Raw genomic sequence first — 21,668 nt, 5'->3', positions numbered from 1 at the left:
AAACAAACTCTAGGGTTGTACCAATAAAAAAGCTATATTTATAGCCTCATTTAAGGCTTTGTACTTACTTATTAGTACTTTAATAGGTGTCAAACTTGGGGTTATTTGCCAAGGCATCAGGTTTTTGTAGTCAGGTATTATTTCAATGGAAGATTATTTAATTGTATAAACTTAATATCAGTAATTGAAAATTAAGACATCAAGTTTTTTATTTGATGATAATTTTGTGTAAAGAAAAATTTTTTTCTGGTGTATAAAGATTGAAGAGCTTTAACAGCTAAGGTCAGAGAAGGCAATGGCACTCCACTCCAGTACTCTTGCCTGGAAAATCCCATGGACAGAGGAGCCTGGTAGGCTGCAGTCCATAGGGTCGCTAAGAGTCGGACACAACTGAGCAACTTCACTTTCACTTTTCACTTTCATGCCTTGGAGAAGGAAATGGCAACCCACTCCAGTGTTCTTGCCTGGAGAATCCCAGGGACGGGGAAGCCTGGTGGGCTGCCGTCTATGGGGTCACACAGAGTCGGAAACGACTGAAGTGACTTAGCAGCAGCAACAGCTAAGGTATGACATGCTATATTATCTGTTTCAGATAAATGTTCTAAAATGTTAAAAGCATGAATATGATGATACTTTATATAAGGGGACATTTCTGAAAATTGAAGCTTTCAAGATTTTATTCTTCCCAATTGTCATTATTTATATGGAAAACATAAAATTGTATACTCCAGATAATTATTTCACATACATAGGATAAAGCTTTAATCAGATTCACTATTTAATGTAATAATTATGGGAAGATAAGGCTCATAATACCTGATTTAGTTATAAACATTTTTAAAGTTTTAAAAATGTTTTAAGTAATCTAATTTAAAATGATGTATTCTTATAAAAATATATTTTGACTAAGGATTCAGTGGTTATATTGACTTACATGAATAGTGATATGAATATTCTTGATAAAATCTTGTTTTATTTTTTGCCTTTTGGGTATGACTGCTAATCATTGAATGTCCTATTTTTTAGAAACATTTGTTGACCTTAAACTTTCATATAACTTTAAAAATTACCTTAATTGAAAAATCATTCAAAATAATACCCAAATAAGTAAAGGATCTTATGTTTTCCCTATTTAACTTATAAATATTCAATATAATGCTAACATAATACTTTACAGGAGTGAAGGACAATTATGAGTAAAATATAAAGGCATATTTATTCCAGAAATGATAGAGAATATTCAAATACTAGTGCTATAGGTAGATGGTATCTTTACTAACTATATTTATTTATTGACTTTTATAAAATAGTACACTAAGCTTTATTAAAATACTTTAATTTTTACAATTAAAAGCACATATTTTGGAGTAATATTTCTCTATTAAAAAAACTGTATTTCTATGTGATAATTTCTTCCTTTAGTGTCATTTTAAATTTAAAATGAATAAAATTCTATAACTAAAACCAAGTCAAAACATTGAGACAGATGGCTGCTTTAATTTTTAAGTTTCCCCTCCTTTTCACCCTGGGCCCTTTGGGTATTCTTGTTCGTATTACTATTAATATATCATACATTCCAAACTCACTTTGTATAAAATCTGGAAAACAGAATGTTGGTAAGAAGAAAATTAAAACCATGAACAATACATCATCCAAAGAAATTTATTTTAATGTTTGTTCTTTCCAGCTTTTTTTTATAATGCATTATGTGATCTTTCCATATATGTAGTTATGTGTTTTTTAAAAAAATGCTCATAACACACACAGTTTCATAACCTGCATCTTAACTAAACATTATATCATCATTATTTTTCTGGTCATTAAAAAAATATCCCTCTGAAGCATAGTTTAATGGATATCTTGTTGAAGTTCTCTAACATTTATCCAACTGTTCCTTTGTTAGACTTTTAAGCCATTTTTATTTTGATTCTAGTTTTATTGAGATTAATTGACCTACAGCACTGTATAAGTTTAAACTGTGCAGCATATGAGTTGACTTAGAAAATGATTACAAAGTTTAGTGACCCTATTACACCTTAGGTTGTATCTAATTATTTTCTACTTTAACTACTACTGAGATGAACATTATTGTTTTATACTAAATATCTGTGTATATAGTAATTTACTTACATATTCACAGAAGTGGGATTTATTTATCTGTCTTCCAGCTGTAAGTGTTTTTTTGTTTGTTTGTTTTGTTTTTTGGATTATGAAACCATGGATCATATGGGATTTACTATTCTAAGTAAGGGAATTTGGTAAAGTAAATAAACTTTAGAGAAGATTCTCTAAGAAGGAAATAGAAGATAAAATCCACTGTTAAGCATTTTGTTAACCATCCTTAATCTTACTCATATTCACATAATTTTAAAATTAAATTTTACCCTTTAATACATTTGGGTTCAAAATATGAAAAGTCATGATATGCTATGTTTTTAAATTACACAATATATGATAATAACATTTCCCCATGCCGTGAAATGCCAGTACCAAAGATTGATTGTATTCTTTGCAGCCAAAAATGGAGAAGCTCTATATGGTCAGCAAAAACAAGACCTGGAGCTGACTGTGGCTCAGATCGTGAGCTCCTTATTGCAAAATCCAGCTTTAAATTGAAGAAAGTAGGGAAAACCACTAGAGTCCCTTATAGTTACACAGTGGAGGTGGCAAACAGATTCAAGGGATTAGATCTGATAGACAGAGTGCCTGAATAACTAGGAATGGAGTTCATAACACTGTACAGAAGGCAGTGACCAAAACCATCCCCCACCCCCCAAAATGCAAGAAGACAAAGTGGTTGTCTGAGGAGGCCTTGTAGCTGGGAAAAGAGAAGAAGCAAAAGGCAAAGGAGAAAGGGAAAGATATGCTCAACTGAACGCAGAATTCAGAGAATATCAAGAAAAGATAAGAAAGCCTTCTTAAATAAACAGTGCAGTGAAATAGAGGAAAACAGTAGAATGGGAATGGCTAGAGGTCTCTTCAAGAAAATTTGAGATATCAAGGAAACAGTTAATGCAACAGGATGGGCACAATAAGGGACAGAAGAGTTAAAAGGACCTAACAGAAGCAGAAGAGATTTAAGAATCTGTGGCAAGAATACAGAGAACTGTAAAGGAAAGGTCATAATGACTTGGAAAATCACGATGGTGTGGCCACTCATATAGAGCCAGACATCCTGGAGTGTGAAGTCATGTTGGCCTTAGGAAGCATTACTATGAACAAAGCTAGTGGAGGTGATGGAATTTCAGTTGAGCTATTTCAAATCCAGAAGATGATGGTGTGAAAGTGCTGCACTCAATATGTCAGCAAATTTGGAAAACTCAGCTGTGGCCACAGGACTGGAAAAGGTTAGTTTTCTTTCCAATCCCAAAGAAGGGCAATGCCAGAGAATGTTTAAACTACCTCACAATTGCACTTATTTCACGTGCTAGCAAGGTTATGCCCAAATTCCTTCAAGCTAAGCCACAGCAGCGTGTGAAGTGAGAACTACCAAAGGTACAAGCTGGGTTTCAAGGAGGCAGAGGAACCAGAGGTCAAATTGCCAACATTTGTTGGGATTGTGGAGAAAACAAGGGAGTTCCAGAAAAATACCTACTTCTGCTTCACTGACTATGCTAAAGCTTTTGACTTTGTGGATCACAACAAACTGGAAAATTCTTACAAAGATGAGAGTACCAGACCACTTTACCTGTCTCCTGAGAAACCCGTATATGGGTCCAGAAGCAACAGTTAGAATTGGACATGGAACAATGGGTTGGTTTTAAATTGGGAAAGGATTACATCAAGGCTGTATATTTTCATTAACTTCCATGCAGAGTACATCATGTAAAATGTCAGGCTGGATGAATCACAAGCTGCAATCAAGATTGCTGGGAAAAATAACAAATATGATACCACTCTAATGGTGAAAAGTGAAGAGGAACTAAGGAGCCTCTTGATGAGGGTGAAAGAGCAGAGTGAAAAGCTGGCTTGAAACTCAACATTAAAAAACTAAGATCATGGCACTTGGTCCCATCACTTCCTGGAAAATAGAAGGGAAAAAGTGGAAGCAGTGACACAACTCTCATCAACTTCTGGCCCTCGTGATACTCTAGCGTTTGTTTGGGAGCTTTTGTTGCTCTAGCATCACTAGATTTTAATTGTTCTGACTTTTCAGTCTCGTGCACCATCCTTGTTGCTCTCATATCACTTTGATTTTTAAATTATTTTGACTTCATAAAATAGTTTAACATTCTGTAGTCTTTTTCAAAAATGATTTAACAGTTTTTTCTAACTTTATTTTTCCTGAATAATTTTTTCTCAGTATTATTCTGAATAATTTTATCAGACATCCCCAAATTTCCATTGCATAAGCTTATAGAATAATGTGGAAGAAACTGGATTTCTTATATTAAATCTTGCCACTTAAGAACATGGTGTATATATTTGTTTTCTCAAGTTTTTATTCCCTCACCTAAATTTTTTAGTTTTCTTCTTGTAAGTTCTATATACTTCTTTTTACCTTTATTCTTAAGTATTTTATGTATTTTCCCCCCCCTATTCTGAAAGAGTATTTTCAAGTTTGTCATTATTTAGAATTAAGGAAGCTGATGGGCTTCCCTGGTAGCTCAGCTGGTAAAGAATCTGCCTACAATGCAGGAGACTCGGGTTCAATTCTTGGGTTGGAAGGATCCCTTGGAGAAAGAGATAGGCTACCCATTCCCATTTTCTTGGGCTTCCCTGGTAGCTCAGACAGGAAGCTGAGGAATTTTATGTTTTCTTGAAAATCAAACTCCTTACTGAACTTTCTTATTAGCTGTCAGTGTTTCTCAGATGATACTTTGAATTTTTTTGGTAATTCCTTAGAATTTATTCTTATCCCTAGTTATGTAATTGTTTCATTGCTTTTGGCTAGACCGTTGAAATTGTTTAAAGGAAGATTTTGGGCATGTTTTTTTTGACTTTAAATGCTACTAGTATTTATCTTATGTATGTTTGCTCTTGTTTTGAAATACATATTCTTACTAAAGAATTTTTATTTTTACTGATTTTTTAAAAATCAGAATTATTTTATTTCACTCTTTGCCTTTATAGGAATGACCATATAATGTATAACCTATTGATGTGCTATATTAATTTTGCATCCTGCAACTTTCCTGAATTCATTGAAGAGCTCTAGTAGTATTTTTAGTGGCATCTTTAAGATTTTCTACATATAGTGTCATGTCACCTACAAACAATGAGTTTTACTTCCTCTTTTCCATTTCAAATTCCTTTTATTTTTGTTATCTGACAGTTGTGGCTAGGACTTCTGATACTGTGTTGAATAAAAAGTGAGGAGAGCAGGTGTCCTTGTTTTGTTCCTTACCTCAGAGAAAATGCTTTCAGCTTTTTGTCATAGAATATGGTGTTAGGTATAGGCTAATAATATATGGCCTTTATTATGTTGAGGTATGTTCCATCTATACCCCCTTCTGGAAAGATTTTATCATTAATGGATGTTGAATTTTATGAAAAAGCTTCTTCTGCACCTATTGAGATAATTATTCTTCCGTCTGTTGATATGATGTATCATACTGATTGATTTGTGGATATTGAACCATCCTTGTGCTAAATCCCTGGGCTAAATCCCAGTGGATTATGGTGTATGATCATTTTAACATATGGTTGGATTTAGTTTGCTAATATTTTGTTGAGGATTTTTGTATCTATGTTCTTCAGTGATAATAGCTTGTAATTTTCTTTTTGTGTGATCTCTTTGTCTTATTTTTCATGTCAGAGGGATGTTATCTTCATAAATGAGTTCAGTTGTATTCCTTCCTCAGCAATTTTTGGAATAGTTTGAGAAGGATAGATCTGAACTCTTCTTTACATGTTCGGCAGAATTCACTGGTGAAGTCGTGTGGTCCAGGACTCTTGCTTGTTTGGAGTTTTAAAATTATTGATTCAATTTCATCATGGGTCTTGCTTGTTTATGTCTTCTATTTCTTCCTGGTTCAGTCATGGGAAATTGTACATTTCTAGGAGTTTGTCCGTTTGTGGAAGTTTGTCCATTTCTTCCAGCTTGTCTATTTTATTGGCATACAACTGTTCATAGTAATCATCTTTTTTATTTCTGTGGAATTGGCTGTAACTTCTCCCTTTTTTTTCGCCTCACTTATTCATTTGGGCCTTCTTTTTTTTCTTGATGAGTCTGCATAATGGTTAATCAGTTTTATCTTTTCAAAGAACTGGCTTTCAGTTTCATTGATCTTTTCTATTTTTTTAGCCTCTATTTTCTTCTTTTTTGATTTTGTAATTTCTTTTCTTCTACTAACTTTGGGTTTTGTTTGTTCTTTTTCCTTTAGATGTAAGGTTGGGTTATTTTTCTTTAAGTTTAAAGTTAGATTGTTTGAGATATTTTTCTTGTTCCTGAGGTAAATATATTAATTTAAAATTCTTAGAACTGCTTTTGCTGTATCAGTTAGACATCGGATCTATTTTGTTTTTCTTTTCATTTGTCTTTGTTTTTCTTGGTTTGTTTGTATCTTTAGCGAATCATTGGTTATTTAGGAGTATATTGTTTAGTTTCCATATCTTTGTGCTTTTTGGAGGTTTTTTTTTTTTTTTTTTGGTAGTCTCATAGCATTGTGGTCATGAAAAAAGGTTGATGTGCTTTCAGTTTTCTTAAATTTACTAAGGCCTGCTTTGTGGCCTAGCATGAGATCTATCCTAGAGAATGTTCCAGCTGCACTTGGAAAGAATGTGTTATCTGCTGCTTTTGGATGGAGTGTTCATATATATCTATTATGCTCATCTGGTTTAATGTGTAATTTAAGCCCAGTGTTTCCTTATTTGTTTTCTGTCTGGATGATCTTTCCATTGATATCTGTTAATATTTACCCTGTGTGTTTAGCTGCTCCTAAGTTGTGTGCATATGTGTTTGTAGTTATATTTTCTTCTAGGATTGATCCCTTGATCATTATGTAATGTTCTTTGTCTTTTTTTGCACTGTCTTTGTTTTAAAATCTATTTCGTCTTATACAGGTATTGCTACACTGCCTTTACTTTGATTTCCATTTGCATGGAATACCTTTTTCCATTCCCTCACTTTCAGTCTGTGTGTATCTTTGGATATGAAGTGAGTCTCTTGTAGGCCACATATATTGTTGCCATATAATGGGTCTTGTTTTTGCACCATTCAGCTGCTCTCTGTCTTTTGATTGGAGCATTTGTTCTGATTATAGTTAAAGTAATTATTGATATATATATACTTATTGCCATTTTGTTAACTGTTTGAGGGTTGTTTTTGTTGGTCTTTTTTGTTTTTTATTTTCGTCTCCTGTGATTTAATGACTATTTGTAGTATTATGTTTGGATTCCTTTCTCTTTTGTGTGTGTATCTATTATAGATTTTGTTTTGTTGTTACCATGAGGCTTATATGTAGCAATTTATATTTATATACATGATTATTTAGATTGGTTATATGTTAATTTCAAATGCATTTTAACAACCTTGAATTTGTACTCTTTTCTCCTCACAGTTACCATTTTTTATACCATATTTTATATCTGTTTTGTGTATTCCTTTACTGCTTATTGTGGATATAGGTTGATTTTACTGCTTTTGTTTTTTAACCTTTCTACTTGCTCTGTACATGTCTGTGTTACTACCTTTACTTTATGTTTGCCTTTACTGATGCGTTTTTCTAGTAGTTTTCATATTTCTAGTTTTGGCTTTTTCTTTTTCACTTAGAGAAGTCCTTTTAACATTCCTTGTAGAACTGGTCGTTGGTGCTGAACTCTTTTAGCTATTTCTTGTCTGTAAAACTTTTGGTCTCTCTATCAAATCTGAATGAGAGCCTTGCCAGATAGAGTATTCTTGATTGTAGGTTTTTCTCTTTCAACATTTTAAATGTTTCATGCCATTCTCTTCTAGTCTGCAGGGTTTTTGCTGAAAAGTCAGCTGATAGCCTTATGGGAGTTCCCTTTTATGTAACTAGTTGCTTTTTCCTTGCTCCTTGTGTGGTCCTCCTTGGGTTGATTCTTTTGGGGACTTTTTGTGGCTTCTGGACCCGAATATCTATATCCTTTCCCTATTAGGGTGGTTTTCAGCTATTATTTCTTCAAATATGTTATTTGCCCCTTTCTGACTTTTCCTTTTTATATCCCTGTAATGTGTGTACCTGATGTTGCCCCAGAGGTCTCAGATGGTCCTTATTTCTTTTTATTCTTCTTTTCTGTTCAGCTTCAGTGATTTCCACTACTCTGTCTTCCAGGTTGCTGATTTACTCTTCTGTATCATTTAGTCGGCTGTTGATTCCTTATATTGTAATTTTTATTTTATTTGTTGTATTCTTCATTTTTGTTTGGTTATTTATATTTTCAAGTTCTTTGTTAAAAAAACATTTGTAATTTCTTATTCTGTGCATCTCTTCTCCTCCTGAGTTCGTTCATTGTTATGATCATTACCTTGAACTCTTTTTTGGGTAGATTGCATATATTTACGTCACCTAGTTCTGAGATTTTATCCTATTCCTTCATTTGAAACATGTTCCTCTATTACCTCATTTGCCTAAGTTTCTGTTTTTATGTATCTGGTATGTTGGTTATGTTTCCTGACCTTGGAAAAGTACCCTTTTGTAGGAGACATTCTGTGTGTCCCAGCAACAAATTTCTCTCTGGTCACTAGAGCTGTGTGCTCTAGAGGTGCCTCCTGTGTGGGCTTTTTGAGTCCTTCTGTTGTGGTGGGCTGACCACTGTGGGTGGTATGGTAGGTGTAGCTGGCCCCTGGTCTCATTGGTTGCCAGGCCCTGCCTTGTGCAGAGGCTGCTAGCCACTGATTGGTGGGGCTGGATCCTGAAATAGCTGGCTGTGGAACCCCAGGGGTCCTAGGGCTTGTGCTGGCTCACTAGTGGACAGAGTTGGGGTCCAGGAGATCCTGGGGCTGGTACTCACTCAATGGTGGCTGAAGCCAGGTTTTGGAGCTGATGTGTGGGGCTGTCTCTGGTCGCCATAGACATGTCTGGGGCAGCTTTTTAGGTTCAGGGGTGCTTAAGGCAGCCTGCCTATTGGTGGGCAGGGGTATGTCTTAGCCCAGTTAGTTGCTTGGCTTCAGGTGTCCCAGAACTGATGTCTGTAGACTGTTGAGTCCTGGGGCTAATAAGCCAGAGGGAGAATTCCACAATGATACTCGCCAGCACCAGTGTCTTCCTGGTAGAATGAGCACCCCAAAATTGCTGCCCCCAATGTATGTGTCCTTAGAATGAACTCCAGTTGCCTCTTGTATCTCTGGGAGACTTACCAAGATCAGCAGTTGGGTCTGACCCAGGGTCTTTTCAGAGGACTGCTTTTTCCCTGGAACTTGGAACATGTGAAATATTGTGTACATCCGTTAAGAGTACAGTCTGTTTTCCACAGCCCTCCAATCCTCCTGAATTTAAGCCCTACTAGCCTTCACAGCCAGGCATTCTTGAAGCTTGTTTCCTGGTGCAGGATCACTGGGCTAAGGAGCCTGACATGGGGCTCAGACCCCTTTCTCCTTGGGGAGAACCTCCGCAGTTGTAGTCTCCTGTTTGTGAATTGTTCACTGAGGGGCATGGATCTTAACTATACCATGACTTTGCCCCTCTTACGTATCTCGTCGTGCTGTTTCTTTATATCTTTAGTTGTAGAAGATCTTTTCTGGTAGGTTTTGGTCTTTTTCCTCAGTGGTTCTGCAAATAGTTGTGATTCTGGTGTGCTCCTGAGAAGAGGTATGTGAGCTCAGGGTCTTCCAGTTCTGCCATGTTGGAAACTCTCCTGCAAGCATTTAGGTTTTCAATTTGATTACAACTTAATTCCATACCCTTTCCCCTCCAGATTTTTTTTACTAAGACCTCCTTGTTATTTTCTAGGTGGCTTCTAATTGGGTGTGATTTTGATATCCTTTTTGGCCCAATAATTGCTTAGAAAAGAGTTTGTTACATTTTTAGTTGGTTAAATTATTTTGGTTATGATTTTTGTCATTGCATTCAAGTTTTAATCAGTTTTGTTTGTAGATGTGAAATTTATGATTTGGAGTAATTTTATGGCTTAACATCTGATCAGTGTTAGTGTTCACGGGTTCTTGGAAAATATGTATTCTCTGTTGGCAACATAATTTTAAGATAAATTGTTAAATTTATTGTTATAAACCTGTTTATTCAGTTTTCTGTATCCTTTTATTTTTTTTATTGCCTGTTTGCTTAAGAAAACTAAACAGTCTTTCACCTCTACTATGCTTCTGTCAGTATGGTAGTTTAGTCGCTAAGTCATGTCTGACTCTTATGACGCCATGGATTGTAGCCCACTGTACTCCTTTGTCTATGGAATTTCCCAGGCAAGAATACTGGAGTGGGTTGCCATTTCCTTCTCCAGGGGATCCTCTTGATCCAAGGATCAAACCCATGTCTCCTGCATTGCAGATGAATTCTTTTACCGCAGAGCCACTAGAGAAGCCCCTTTTCTGTCAACATAAAAAAAATTTTGTTTTCTATTTTAATGCTCTATCATTTGGCACATAGACATTTATAACTTTTCCATGTTCTTTTTGTGTTTTGTGTATGCCCTTTGGTGGTGCTAGTGGTAAAGAATCTACCTGCCAGTGCAGCAGACTCAGGAGACATGGGTTTGATCCCTAGGTGGGACAGATACTCCGAAAAAGGAAATGGCAACCCATTCAAGTGTTTTTGCCTAGAGAATTCCGTGAACAGAGGAGCCTGGTGGACTGCAGTCTGTGGGGTTGCAAGGAATTGGATGCGACTGAACACACACAGGCACATTAATAGTGCAAAACAGTCAAGTTTATTCTATTCCTTATCTATGGCCTAGAATTATATTTATAATTATATTGCTTTGAATTTGATGCATCTGCTCATTATTTTTGTGAATGGAGGTTGCATTTTGTTGTTTGACTCTTGCCTTTTAATATGTAATTTTGATCTATTAAAGGTTCTTATAATTGATATTTTTTATGTTTTCTATTTTTATTCATTATATTCTTCATGTGTTATTCTTTAAGAGCCTTCACAGTGTAGTATAACACTTCTTTTAGCTGTGGAAAACCAAAATATGTATTTGAAAATAGATTGTGAGACATATTCTGAACTGGATTTCTCTCAGTCCTGCTCCATCTGCCTTAAGATTAGTAGAGATTCCTCCCAGATTCTGACAGGATGTTAACTGTTGCCAGTCTTCTTTTATTTTGCTATACTTGTAAGTACTTAACTAGGAGCTATAGAAGGAGCTGTTTGGTAGATGTAATTTTCAAATGAACCCTAATACTAGATTTGTTAGATTAATGCAACATACAGCAAATCTTGGTTTGCCTGGTTATCTATAGAGTTAGAAGAAGGAATAGACCAACATTTAGTAAATTAGAATTCAACATTTTAAGAAACGATAATTAGGTATGTAATTAATTGTCATGAGATTCATATTGAATTCACTTCAGGGATGGTAATGATGGCTGAAAATATTTTCAGTGGAAACGTCTTCAGCTGGAAGAATTTAGTTGATTGCCATGCATGATTGAAGTCAGGAAGTAATATTAATTAGGAAATTGTAAGTTTCTTTTTGTTTTTTGTTGAGACATGCTGCTTGGGGAGTATTTAAATGTTGGATTCTTCTAGCAGGTATGCCCAGTGGAGGGAGGTCTTGCTCTTTGTCAGTGTCCCTCAAAAAAGGGCAGAATTGGTTTCTTTTGTTTCATAAGTTGCCTTTTTCTTGGAGAATTTTTAGGTCATTATATTAAATATTTAGTTTTCTTAGTTTTAGTTTTATTTCAATGGGTGATCTTATTTGTGAATTTGTGTTTATGAATTTTTTGTTTGTTTGTTTATGAATTTATATCACAGTATACACTGACAGCCATTGTAATCCGTCACTCTCCCTTCCGCTGACCTTACTCAAAAAGGGTTTGCTCAAATTACCACTAGATGGCAGTCTTGTGTTTTAGTAATTTAGAGAGCTATACTCACAGGCTCCCTCTTTCTCTCCCTGCCCTTCCTCCCCAGTATCTCCAAAGTATATGAAGATTTTTAACCACTCCCTTATATAAATTGAACATATATGGAACCAGGCAGCAAAAAAGAATTTTGGAGTCAACTCTAGCATTCCCACCTTGCTCATGTTAGTTAATTCCATACTTGGAAGTTGAGCTGAGCTTTCTCTTGACTTTCTGTTCTCTGACTCCCCATACAGGATTAGTCAGTCCCTTTAATAAATGTTGCTTGTCATTTTCTCCTTTAGGGCACTCTTCACAATTCTACATTGTTTTTGTATGTGGCTGATTAATACCTTTCCTCACTGCATACCCTCCCCTCCCCCCCCAAATTGTATGTTTCACGAAATCAGGGATAGTATCTCTGTTGCTGGGCTTTGTATTTATAGTAAGGCATTTAGTAGATGTTCAGTAAGTATTTGTTAAAAAAATGAGGTAACGGATGAATGAACTATGAAGATCCTATTAGGAACTTAAAATGACCCTCACGAACATATGTCAAGAAGGCTCTAGTTCAAAGATCATCGTTTTCTAAATATTTTATTTTGAAATAGTTTCAAAGTTACTGATAAGTTGTATCCTTTATCTACATGTTGGACTTCAAAAATGATGCCCCATCATTCTAGAACACTTTCAGTGTATTTCATGCATGGCATTTTTCTATATAACTGTGGGAAAGCTGTCAACATCAGGAAATTATCAGATATTTGAACCCCATCTAATCTTTAGACCCTCATTTAAGTTTTCACCTGTTTTCTCATCAGTGACCTTAATAGCACAAAAATTCAGCTCAAACCACATACTGTATTTGGTTGTCAAGTCTCTTTAGACTATTTTAGTCAGGAACAGTTTGCGGTCTTTAATGTTCATGACCTTGGCACTTAGGAAAATGAAAGCACTTATTTTGCAGAGTGGTTCTCAGTTTGGAGATGTCTCCTGTTCCTCGTGGCTTGATTCAAGTCAGGCATCTGTGGTGGAGGCGTCCCAGTAGTGATGTGTGTTGGTGGCACAGGATTTTGTTTTATTGCTGATAGTAGTAATTTAATCACCTGATTAAGTCGTTGTCTGCCAGACTTTTCCACTGTAAAGTCACTTTTTTTCTCTTTGTAATCAGTAAGTATTCTACATGTTGATATCACTATAGAGTTGTTTACTGTTTAATCAGTGGGCTATAGTTTGCTGCTATCAGTATTTTGGTGTTTCAGCTGCCCAGGATTTGGGCGTTGTGACCCCTTCATGCTGGGTTCTGTGTTCTATTAACATGTCCCTGTCATTCTTTATGGGTGTTCTTGTGTTTTGGCATAAGATGCCCAGGGCTTATCTTGCCTTTCCTTGCCCCAGCCTCAGTCAGTTCAGTTCACTCGCTCAGCCGTGTCCGACTCTTTGCGACCCCATGAATTGCAGCACGCCAGGCCTCCCTGTCCATCACCAACTCCCGGAATTCACTCAGACTCATGTCCGTCGAGTCGGTGATGCCATCCAGCCATCTCATCCAAAGCAGTCATTTCTTCAAAAAGCCCTGATTTATTTTAGTGGAGAATAATATTTTAAAAATAAGATCTGTGTGCATCGTGTGTACATTGTTACTGGACCTGTCCATGGACAGAGCTGAGGAACATATATTTGTATATACAAGCATTTATGTAGAAATTTTCATTGGTAGTAATTTATAGTATGTATATGTTTGTATGTGCAGAGTGTGTACATTATTATTGGACCTGTTCATGCAGGGAGCTAGGGAATATATATTTGTATATACAAATGTGTATGTAGAAATTTTCATCAGTAGTAATGTATAACATGTATATGTTTATTTTTGTGTGTATGTTGTACACATACACACATATGCGTACACATAGTGTCTCCATGAGGTCACACTGATACCTTCAGTTGCATAGATTTTATTCTAGTTTTGTTTCCATGTTTTTGGTTTCCTTTTCCAAAATGGAGAATTTTGGCTTATACTGTTCTTAATATATTTACTTATTTGATCAATTCCAGTGTACTTAACAGTCTTTCCTTTGCATTTTTGGGCAGATGCCCTTCTCATTCCGTTCAATGTCTGATACCAGAGTCAACCTGTCTCCCTTGTCTCTGCATGGTTATCCATCCTCTTTGTTTATTTTCATTTTGATTTTAATTTGTAGCTCTATTTTATATGGTGATCAGAGGGTTTTGTTTGTAATGTTTCTCTTATATGGAACTTACTGGCATCTCCTTTTGACCTAATATATGAGCAATTTTTGTGAATATTCCACTTATTCTTAGAAGAAAAAGGTGCATTCTCTACTATCAGGATATGGTGTTCAATATACCTACATAAAATTTGCCTTATGAATTATGTTACTTAGAGCTGTATAAATATTCTTAACTTTTGTTCAGTTGTTCTGTCTTGTAATGAGAGTGGAGTGTTGGTGTCTGTCAGTAGCATGTTTCTTTCTTCTGTTTTTCCTGTAGTTTCTGCTTTATATAATAGGTTGTTCTTTTCTGGTGTGTAGATACTGTGTCTTGCTATATTATTTTTCACTGTGAATTGTGACTTTATAAAATTCCTTGTCTTACTTAGTATTTTTTGGCCTGCAGTCTACTTTGTTTCCACTTCCCTGGTATATCTGCCCATCTTTCTACCTATGAGCAACTTGAAGTCTGTTACATTCTGTCGTCTAGTAATGCTGCAGGCCTGGGCATGTGTGCTTTTATTTGCACTGCTTGTTGACTTTCTTTATTTGTTTTTGTGAGGATGTGTGGAGTGATTCCGATTCATATGGCCACCATTACCCTCCAGACCAAGAATCTCATCTTCCTATTTTTAGTATGACTTTCTGTTATAATACTTGCCATATTAGAAGCATGTATTTTTTTCTCTGTAAAGTTACTAGTAACATATGCAGCTTATGGTAGGTACCTTCAGATTAACCTAGGTCCCCCTCATGTGTTAAGTTACAGTGTTAGCTTTAACTTGAAAATTTTGTCTGTGATTTGCAATACATTTAATGATTAGGGCCTAAAACATCTTGTCTTTCTTTGTATCTGCCCTTGTTACTGAGCATGTGCTTAATAAAACTTCAGCCTTTACATGGATATTATTAGAGGCCAGTGCCATTAGATGCTGGTTTCACTCTGGCAATTTAATATTTTGATTGTATTCAAGTGACAGGCTTGACAGTTCTTAGCATATTTATGTTATACACATTAAAGTTTATCCTTTGGCTAATGGTTAAATAAGTTACTCAAATATGGCCTTTCTGTATCAACTTGAGTATTAATAGATTGTGGTTTATTCAGTTTGAGTTACCTCATTTGATTGATTCTTTCTGGGGGACCCTGTTTTGTTCAGATGATCTTCATTATAATCAGAATTTCCAAATATAGCTCCCTTCACTGTGACCAGAATTAACCATCATTTTAAAAGTAATAACAGAATACATTGTCTTGTATAAAATTAGAACACTTCAGATAAATCTGTTACGCCCTTTGACCTCAGCCTGAACCTTGTTCTACCTTACTATAATTAACCATTTATTAAGAATTTTGTGTGCCTGGAAGAGGTTAAAGTTTCAAATTGAAATGACTCACTGACTCCTAGAAAGAAATAAGGAAGACAGAAATCCTTTATACATTTAAAATATTTAAGTTTCAGGTATAGAAGTGGCTGCAGTACTTAAATAATAGTAATAACAGCTAACATTTATTGAAAAATGTATCATGTGCCAGGGCTTATTTAAGTGCTAAAACATGTGATACTCTTCATTCACACAACAAACAATCCAGTAAGATTGTTATCCACAAAAGAGAAAAAGGAGGCGTGAGTGGTTTAGTAACCTGCCAGGATCGTGCATGTGGCACGTAGTAGAGCTGGAGTTCAGACCTAGATAGTCTGGTTATAGACTGTGTGCTCCTAATCACTATGTTGTTCTCTGTGTGGAAACAGGTTAGTATTGGACCCTCATCTGTGGAAGCTAGAGGAGAGCCAACAAACTGCATGTTTGTGTATGTAGAATTCAGAAAATATACTACCCTGAACCCTCGTTGATAAAAATAAATGAAAAAGATATCAAGATAGAAGACAGAATTTATAAATTGTGTTAAGGGAAAATGTTCTAAAAGGAGTGATATGAGAGGAGTGAAAGCTAACTTGTCTTGGTTGGATTGCTTATTTATTTAATATAATATAGTGCTAGAGAAATGTCTACACACAAAGTTAATCATAATTGTGAGGATGAGAAATGGAGTTGGAAAAGCACAATAGAAAGCTTCCAAATGACAGAAGAAAAGAAAATGTGGAAAATGTAACCAAGTAAGTAAAATAAGAAGGTGTAAAGAAGGAAAAAAACATTTAATGAATAGTAGAAAGAAAACAAAATGGAAGGGGAGAAGGAATAAAATTAAACGTGTATCTGTCATTATTAACTATAAGTCAAATGGCCTCAAAAATCAGATAATGAAAATTATACAATTTGCAAGATGGGGAGAATATGTTGTATGTGTATATTGTTGTTATTGTTCAGTTGGTAAGTCATGTCCTGCTTTTTGCGACCCCATGGACTGCAGCACACCAGGTTTCCCTGTCCTTCACTATCTCTTGGAGTTTGCTTAGACTCATGTCCATTGAGTCAGTGATGCTATACAACCATCTCATCCTCTGTCTTCCCCTTCTCTTCATGCCCTCAATCTTTTCTAATCTTTTAATTAATATTTGTATATTAATGATAAAGCTGAAATGAATGATTGGGCAGAGGTTTAATAGGTCAATACAAATAAAGGAAATGTGGTAATATTAATGTCTGACAAAGAATAATTCAGGGTCAAAAGCATGAGATACTGCGTGTTTACAAGTTGCAGTCCTTGAAGATGCTATTATAACTGCAAACCTTCATTTTCCATTGAGATATAATTGGCATGTAGAATGTGTTTTAGGTGTGTAACATAATGATTCAGTGTGTAGATATTGTAAAAGGATCACCACAGTAAGTCTAGTTAACATTATATCACCATGACTTACTTATTTTGTAACTGGAAATTCATACTTTGTGACCACTTTCACAAACCCCTCCACCCCCTGCCTATGGAAGCCTCTATTGTGTCCTCTATGAGTTTTTTTTTTTTAAAGATTCCACACATAGGCAAGATCATACAGTATTTGCCTTTCTTTTTTACCTATTTCAGTTATTAATATAATGTCCTCAAGGTCTATCCATGTTGTTACAAATAGCAAAATTTCCTTTTTTATGGCCAAATAATACTCCATTGTGCTCACACGTGTGTACACACAGGGTCATGCATTATATACATACCACATCTTCTAGACAGCATATTAAAAAGCAGAGGTATTACTTTGCTGACATAGGTCCATCTAGTCAAAGCTATGGTTTTTCCATTAGTCATGTATGTATGTGAGGGTTGGACTGTAAAGAAAGGTGGGTACCAAAGAATTGTTGCTTTTGAACTGTGGTGTTGGAGAAGACTCTTGAGAGTCCCTTGGACTGCAAGGAGATCAAACCAATCCATCCTGAAGGAAAACAGTCCTGAATAGTCATTGGAAGGACTGATGCTGAAGCTGAAACTCCAATACTTTGGCCACCTGATGCAAAGAACTGGCTCATTAGAAAAGACCCTGATGCTGGGAAATACTAAAGGCAGGAGGAGAAGGGGACAACAGAGGATGAGATGGTTGGATGGCATCACCAACTCGATGGACATGAGTTTGAGCAAGCTCCAGGAGTTATTGATGGACAGGAAAGCCTGGCATGCTGCAGTCCATGGGGGTCACAGAGTCAGACATGACTGAGTGACTGAACTGAACTTCTTTATCCATTCATTCATCAGTGGATATTTAAGTTCCTTCCATGTGTTGGCTATTGTAGGTAATGATGTATTAAACGTGATAGGGAGTTGTATATGTCTTTTTGAATTAGTTCTTTAAGAATAAATACCCAGAAGTGGAAATGCTGGATCAAATGCTAGTGCTATTTTTTCATTTTTTGAGGAACTGCCATACTGTTTTCCACAGTGAGTGCACCAATTTACATTCCCACCAATGATGCAGAAGGGTTCTCTCTTCTCTACATTCTCACCAACACTTCTTTGTCCTTTTGATAACAGCCATTCAAGCAGGTGTGAGGTGAAATCTCATTGTGGTTTTAATTTGCATTTTCCTGATGATTAGTGATGTTGAGTACCTTTACATTTACCTGTTGGCCATATGTATATCTTTGGGAAAATGTTCATTCAGATCCTTTGTCCACTTTTCAGTTGTTTGTGTGTTTTTTGCTGTCAAGCTGTAGGAGTTCTTCATATATTTTGGGTGTTAACCCTTCATCCGATTTAGGATTTGCAGATATTTTCTCCCATTTGTCAGGGTGCCATTTCATTTTGTTGGAGGTTTCATTTGCCGTACCGAACACTGACCTTTATACAGTACAAAACCCATAACCACATGGCACTCACATAGCTGCTAGAGCAAAAGCTCCAAGAAATACAGCGTGATTAAAAGACGGTTGTTGTAAGAATTTAAAATTCAGTTCTTAAGAGGCAGTAGGCTTGTTTGCTGTGCTCATTAGCTACACATGGCTAGTGGCCACCACACTGGACAGTGCAGGTATGGAACGTTTCCATTCTGGCAGAAGGTTCAGTTGGATGGCTCTGATCTAGAAAGTACAGCAAAGGCGAACTCTTTATAGACTTACGGGACATAGCTAAACTGCTATTTGGAGGAAAACAGAATGCCTTTCATAACTGCATTATTTAAAATAAAAAAAAACTGAAAATAAGTTACTACTCAAGTACTGAAAAAATACTCCAGATATTTTGAGTATTAATTAAAAGTATTAAAATACTCAAGATATTAGAACAACAAAAATAAATCCAAAAGAAAGTAAGAGAATTTTTTAAAAATGCTGAAAATGAGATAGAAATAGAACAAATAGGACAAAATAGAAATACTGAAACTGACTGAAAAAAGTAGAGATACTGAACAGACTACAGCTATTGAAAATAAATTAAAAATGTATTTAGTAGTCACCATATCAGGATGATATTCCAACTGATTTGTATTCACTTCTAAAAATAGATTTTTCTCATTCTAATAAATGGTGGATACTTTTTTTCTGGAGCTAGTGTAATATTATATCAAAACTTAGTAAAGGTAATGTTTTTTAAAAGACCAAGTTTTAGATGCAAAAATTCTAAGTGAAATCTAGCTAATTTCATCATATAGCATATAAGAGAAAAGCTTTTTCTTGGAGTGCAAGGGTAATTCACAATAGTAAACATATTTACACAATTAATTATATCAACAGACTTAAGGAGAAAAGCCATGTGGTTCTCTTTGTAGATGCTGAAAAGTCATTTAATGAAACAAAAACACTTAAGTGTAATAAGATGTATGGGGGAAATTGCTCCAGTTGTAGGAAGAAATAAGCACCTACCGCAGAGGGCTGTTGTGAGGATTTAATGACTTAAAAGGTATAAAAATACTTAGAGCAGTATCTGGCACATAGAAATTATTCAATATTAGCTCTTTATTTAAATAAGATATAGTTGAGATTAAGAAAAACAATCAGCAAATATTGCATCTTATGGCAAGATATTTTTATTTAAATTATAAGCAAGATAGCTTTAGTTCTTACCACTGTATTCAGAATAGTTTTTGAGATTGTTTCATTTCTTGAAATATAATAAAAGTAGAAAATAAAGTAACTATTATAAATACTAAAAGAGAGAAAATTTTTAAAATTGCAAGTGATATGATTTATGTGCTTAGAGAACCCAAGAAACTATTGAACACTAATAAAAATACTCAGAGGTAAGTTTAAGATAATGATTCTGTAGCAAGAAAATGAAAAAGGTGATTATATCTTTAGGTTATAATTTAAGAAAAAGTTGAGCCAGATTTCAGTAAAAATTGTGAACCTTTCCAAAATTAGCATATAAATTTCATTAATTCCAGTTAGAAACCTGGAAACCTTTTAAATGATTTTAAAGTGTATGTGAAAGTATATTTCTAAAACTACTTAAGAAAATATACTATATATTTAATCCTGCTTTTGCTAACTGTCCCTCCTCCTCCTCTCTTCCCTCCTTCTGCATGGTTTTAAACACCTATTGTTGAGGAGGAAAACAATCATGCCGGTTCAGTGGCATTGTTTGCCTTACCTTGGTGTAGATGGGAATCTGTGGAGACTTGGAGGGGAGATAATACTTAACTTTATTCTTTTTCACTTGCTATGAGGAATATATGTATAATTTTTATATAATATATATTATGTGTATGTAATTTTTTTGTGTAACTTGTATATATATAATTAGATAGATCTAATATAGAAAAGGTAATAGCAGAATGTTAAATGACTTTTCACTTATTGAAGTGGTAACCTCATTTTAGTTAAATTGTAAATAAAACATATCATTCATTGATTTCAGTTCAGTTCAGTTGCTCAGTGATGTCTAACTCTTTGTGACCCTGTGGACCACATCACTCCAGGCTTCCCTGTCCATCACTATCTCCCGGAGCATGCCCAAACTCATGTCCATTGAGTTCATGATGCCATCCAACTATCTCATCCTCTGTTGTCCCCTTCTTCTCCTGTCATCAATCTTTCCCAGCATCAGGGTCTTTTCTAATGAGTTGGTTCTTCGCATCAGGTGGCCAGAGTATTGGAGTTTCAGCTTCAGCATCAGTCCTTCCAATGACTATTCAGGACTGATTTCCTTCAGGGTGGACTGGTTTGATCTCCTTGAAGTCCAAGAGACTCTCAAGCATCTTCTCCAATACCACAGTTCAAAAGCACCAGTTCTTAGATCTTTGAGAAAGATCTCAGGCTTCCCAGGTGGCTTAGTGGTAGAGAATCTGCCTTCCAATGCAGGAGACACTGGAGATACAGGTTCGATCCCTGGGTTGGGAACATCCCCTGGGATAGGAAATGGCAACCCACTCCAGTATTCTTGCCTGGAAAATTCCATGGACAGAGGAGCCTGGTGGGCTGCAGTCCACGGGGTCACAAAGAGTCAAACCATTCTTGAGTGTGTGCATACACACACACACACACACACACACATATCTCAGATTTTTAAAAAATACATGTTGAAATACCAAAATGTATATTCATTAACTTTCATGAATGTTTAGTGCTTTCTAAAATGACAGGATTAAATTTTAACTCAAAAATTCTGAAAAGAGTTTTCTCTCTTTTTTCTTTCTATCAAAGGTATGCAGCCACTCATGTATTCGGTTCAGGAAGCGTTAAATGCTAGACCGTGGTGGACTCGTGTGGGGACTGACATTTGTTACTATAAGTAAGTATTCTGACAATAATAGGATAACAGTGTATAGAAGGAAATATTAGTTCATCCTATTTCGGTTTAGGGATAAAAGAGATAATGTGTTCTCTGAATTATGATATGCTTTAGTATTACTTCTAACAGAAAAGGTTTTCTTTTTTTATAATTTGAGATTCATTTTAGGGGTGGCAGTAAAATGTGTTTTGTAGACAGACATATGTCCAGTCTTGCTTCTCCCATTTAGACATGTTCTCAGCTCTTTTATAGCTGTAAAACTTTGGGAACCTCATTGAGGAAGACTAAAATTAGAAACTCTAGGAAATAATTTACAGTGGTTTTTTGTTGTTCTGATGATATTAAGTATAATTTTTTTTTCTTCACACAAATGTTTACCTCATTTTAACTTCCA

The 21,668-nt window shown here is 35.4% G+C and overlaps 1 protein-coding gene across 4 annotated transcripts in view; it reads left to right on the top strand.

Moving 5' to 3' along the window:
- AGTPBP1 (ATP/GTP binding carboxypeptidase 1) overlaps positions 1 to 21,668 on the top strand; it is a 202,452-nt gene that overhangs the window by 141,354 nt on the left and 39,430 nt on the right. For all 4 annotated transcript variants that reach the window (XM_055578958.1, XM_055578956.1, XM_055578957.1 and 1 more), the window contains one exon: positions 21,187 to 21,274. In XM_055578958.1, the coding sequence (XP_055434933.1) occupies positions 21,187 to 21,274 (88 nt within the window). The remainder of the gene's footprint in view (positions 1 to 21,186; positions 21,275 to 21,668) is intronic.

Source organism: Bubalus kerabau, chromosome 4 (genome assembly GCF_029407905.1).
Source record: "Bubalus kerabau isolate K-KA32 ecotype Philippines breed swamp buffalo chromosome 4, PCC_UOA_SB_1v2, whole genome shotgun sequence".
NCBI classification, from domain to species: Eukaryota; Metazoa; Chordata; class Mammalia; order Artiodactyla; family Bovidae; genus Bubalus; species Bubalus kerabau.
This window is presented reverse-complemented; position numbering and strand designations above follow the sequence as displayed.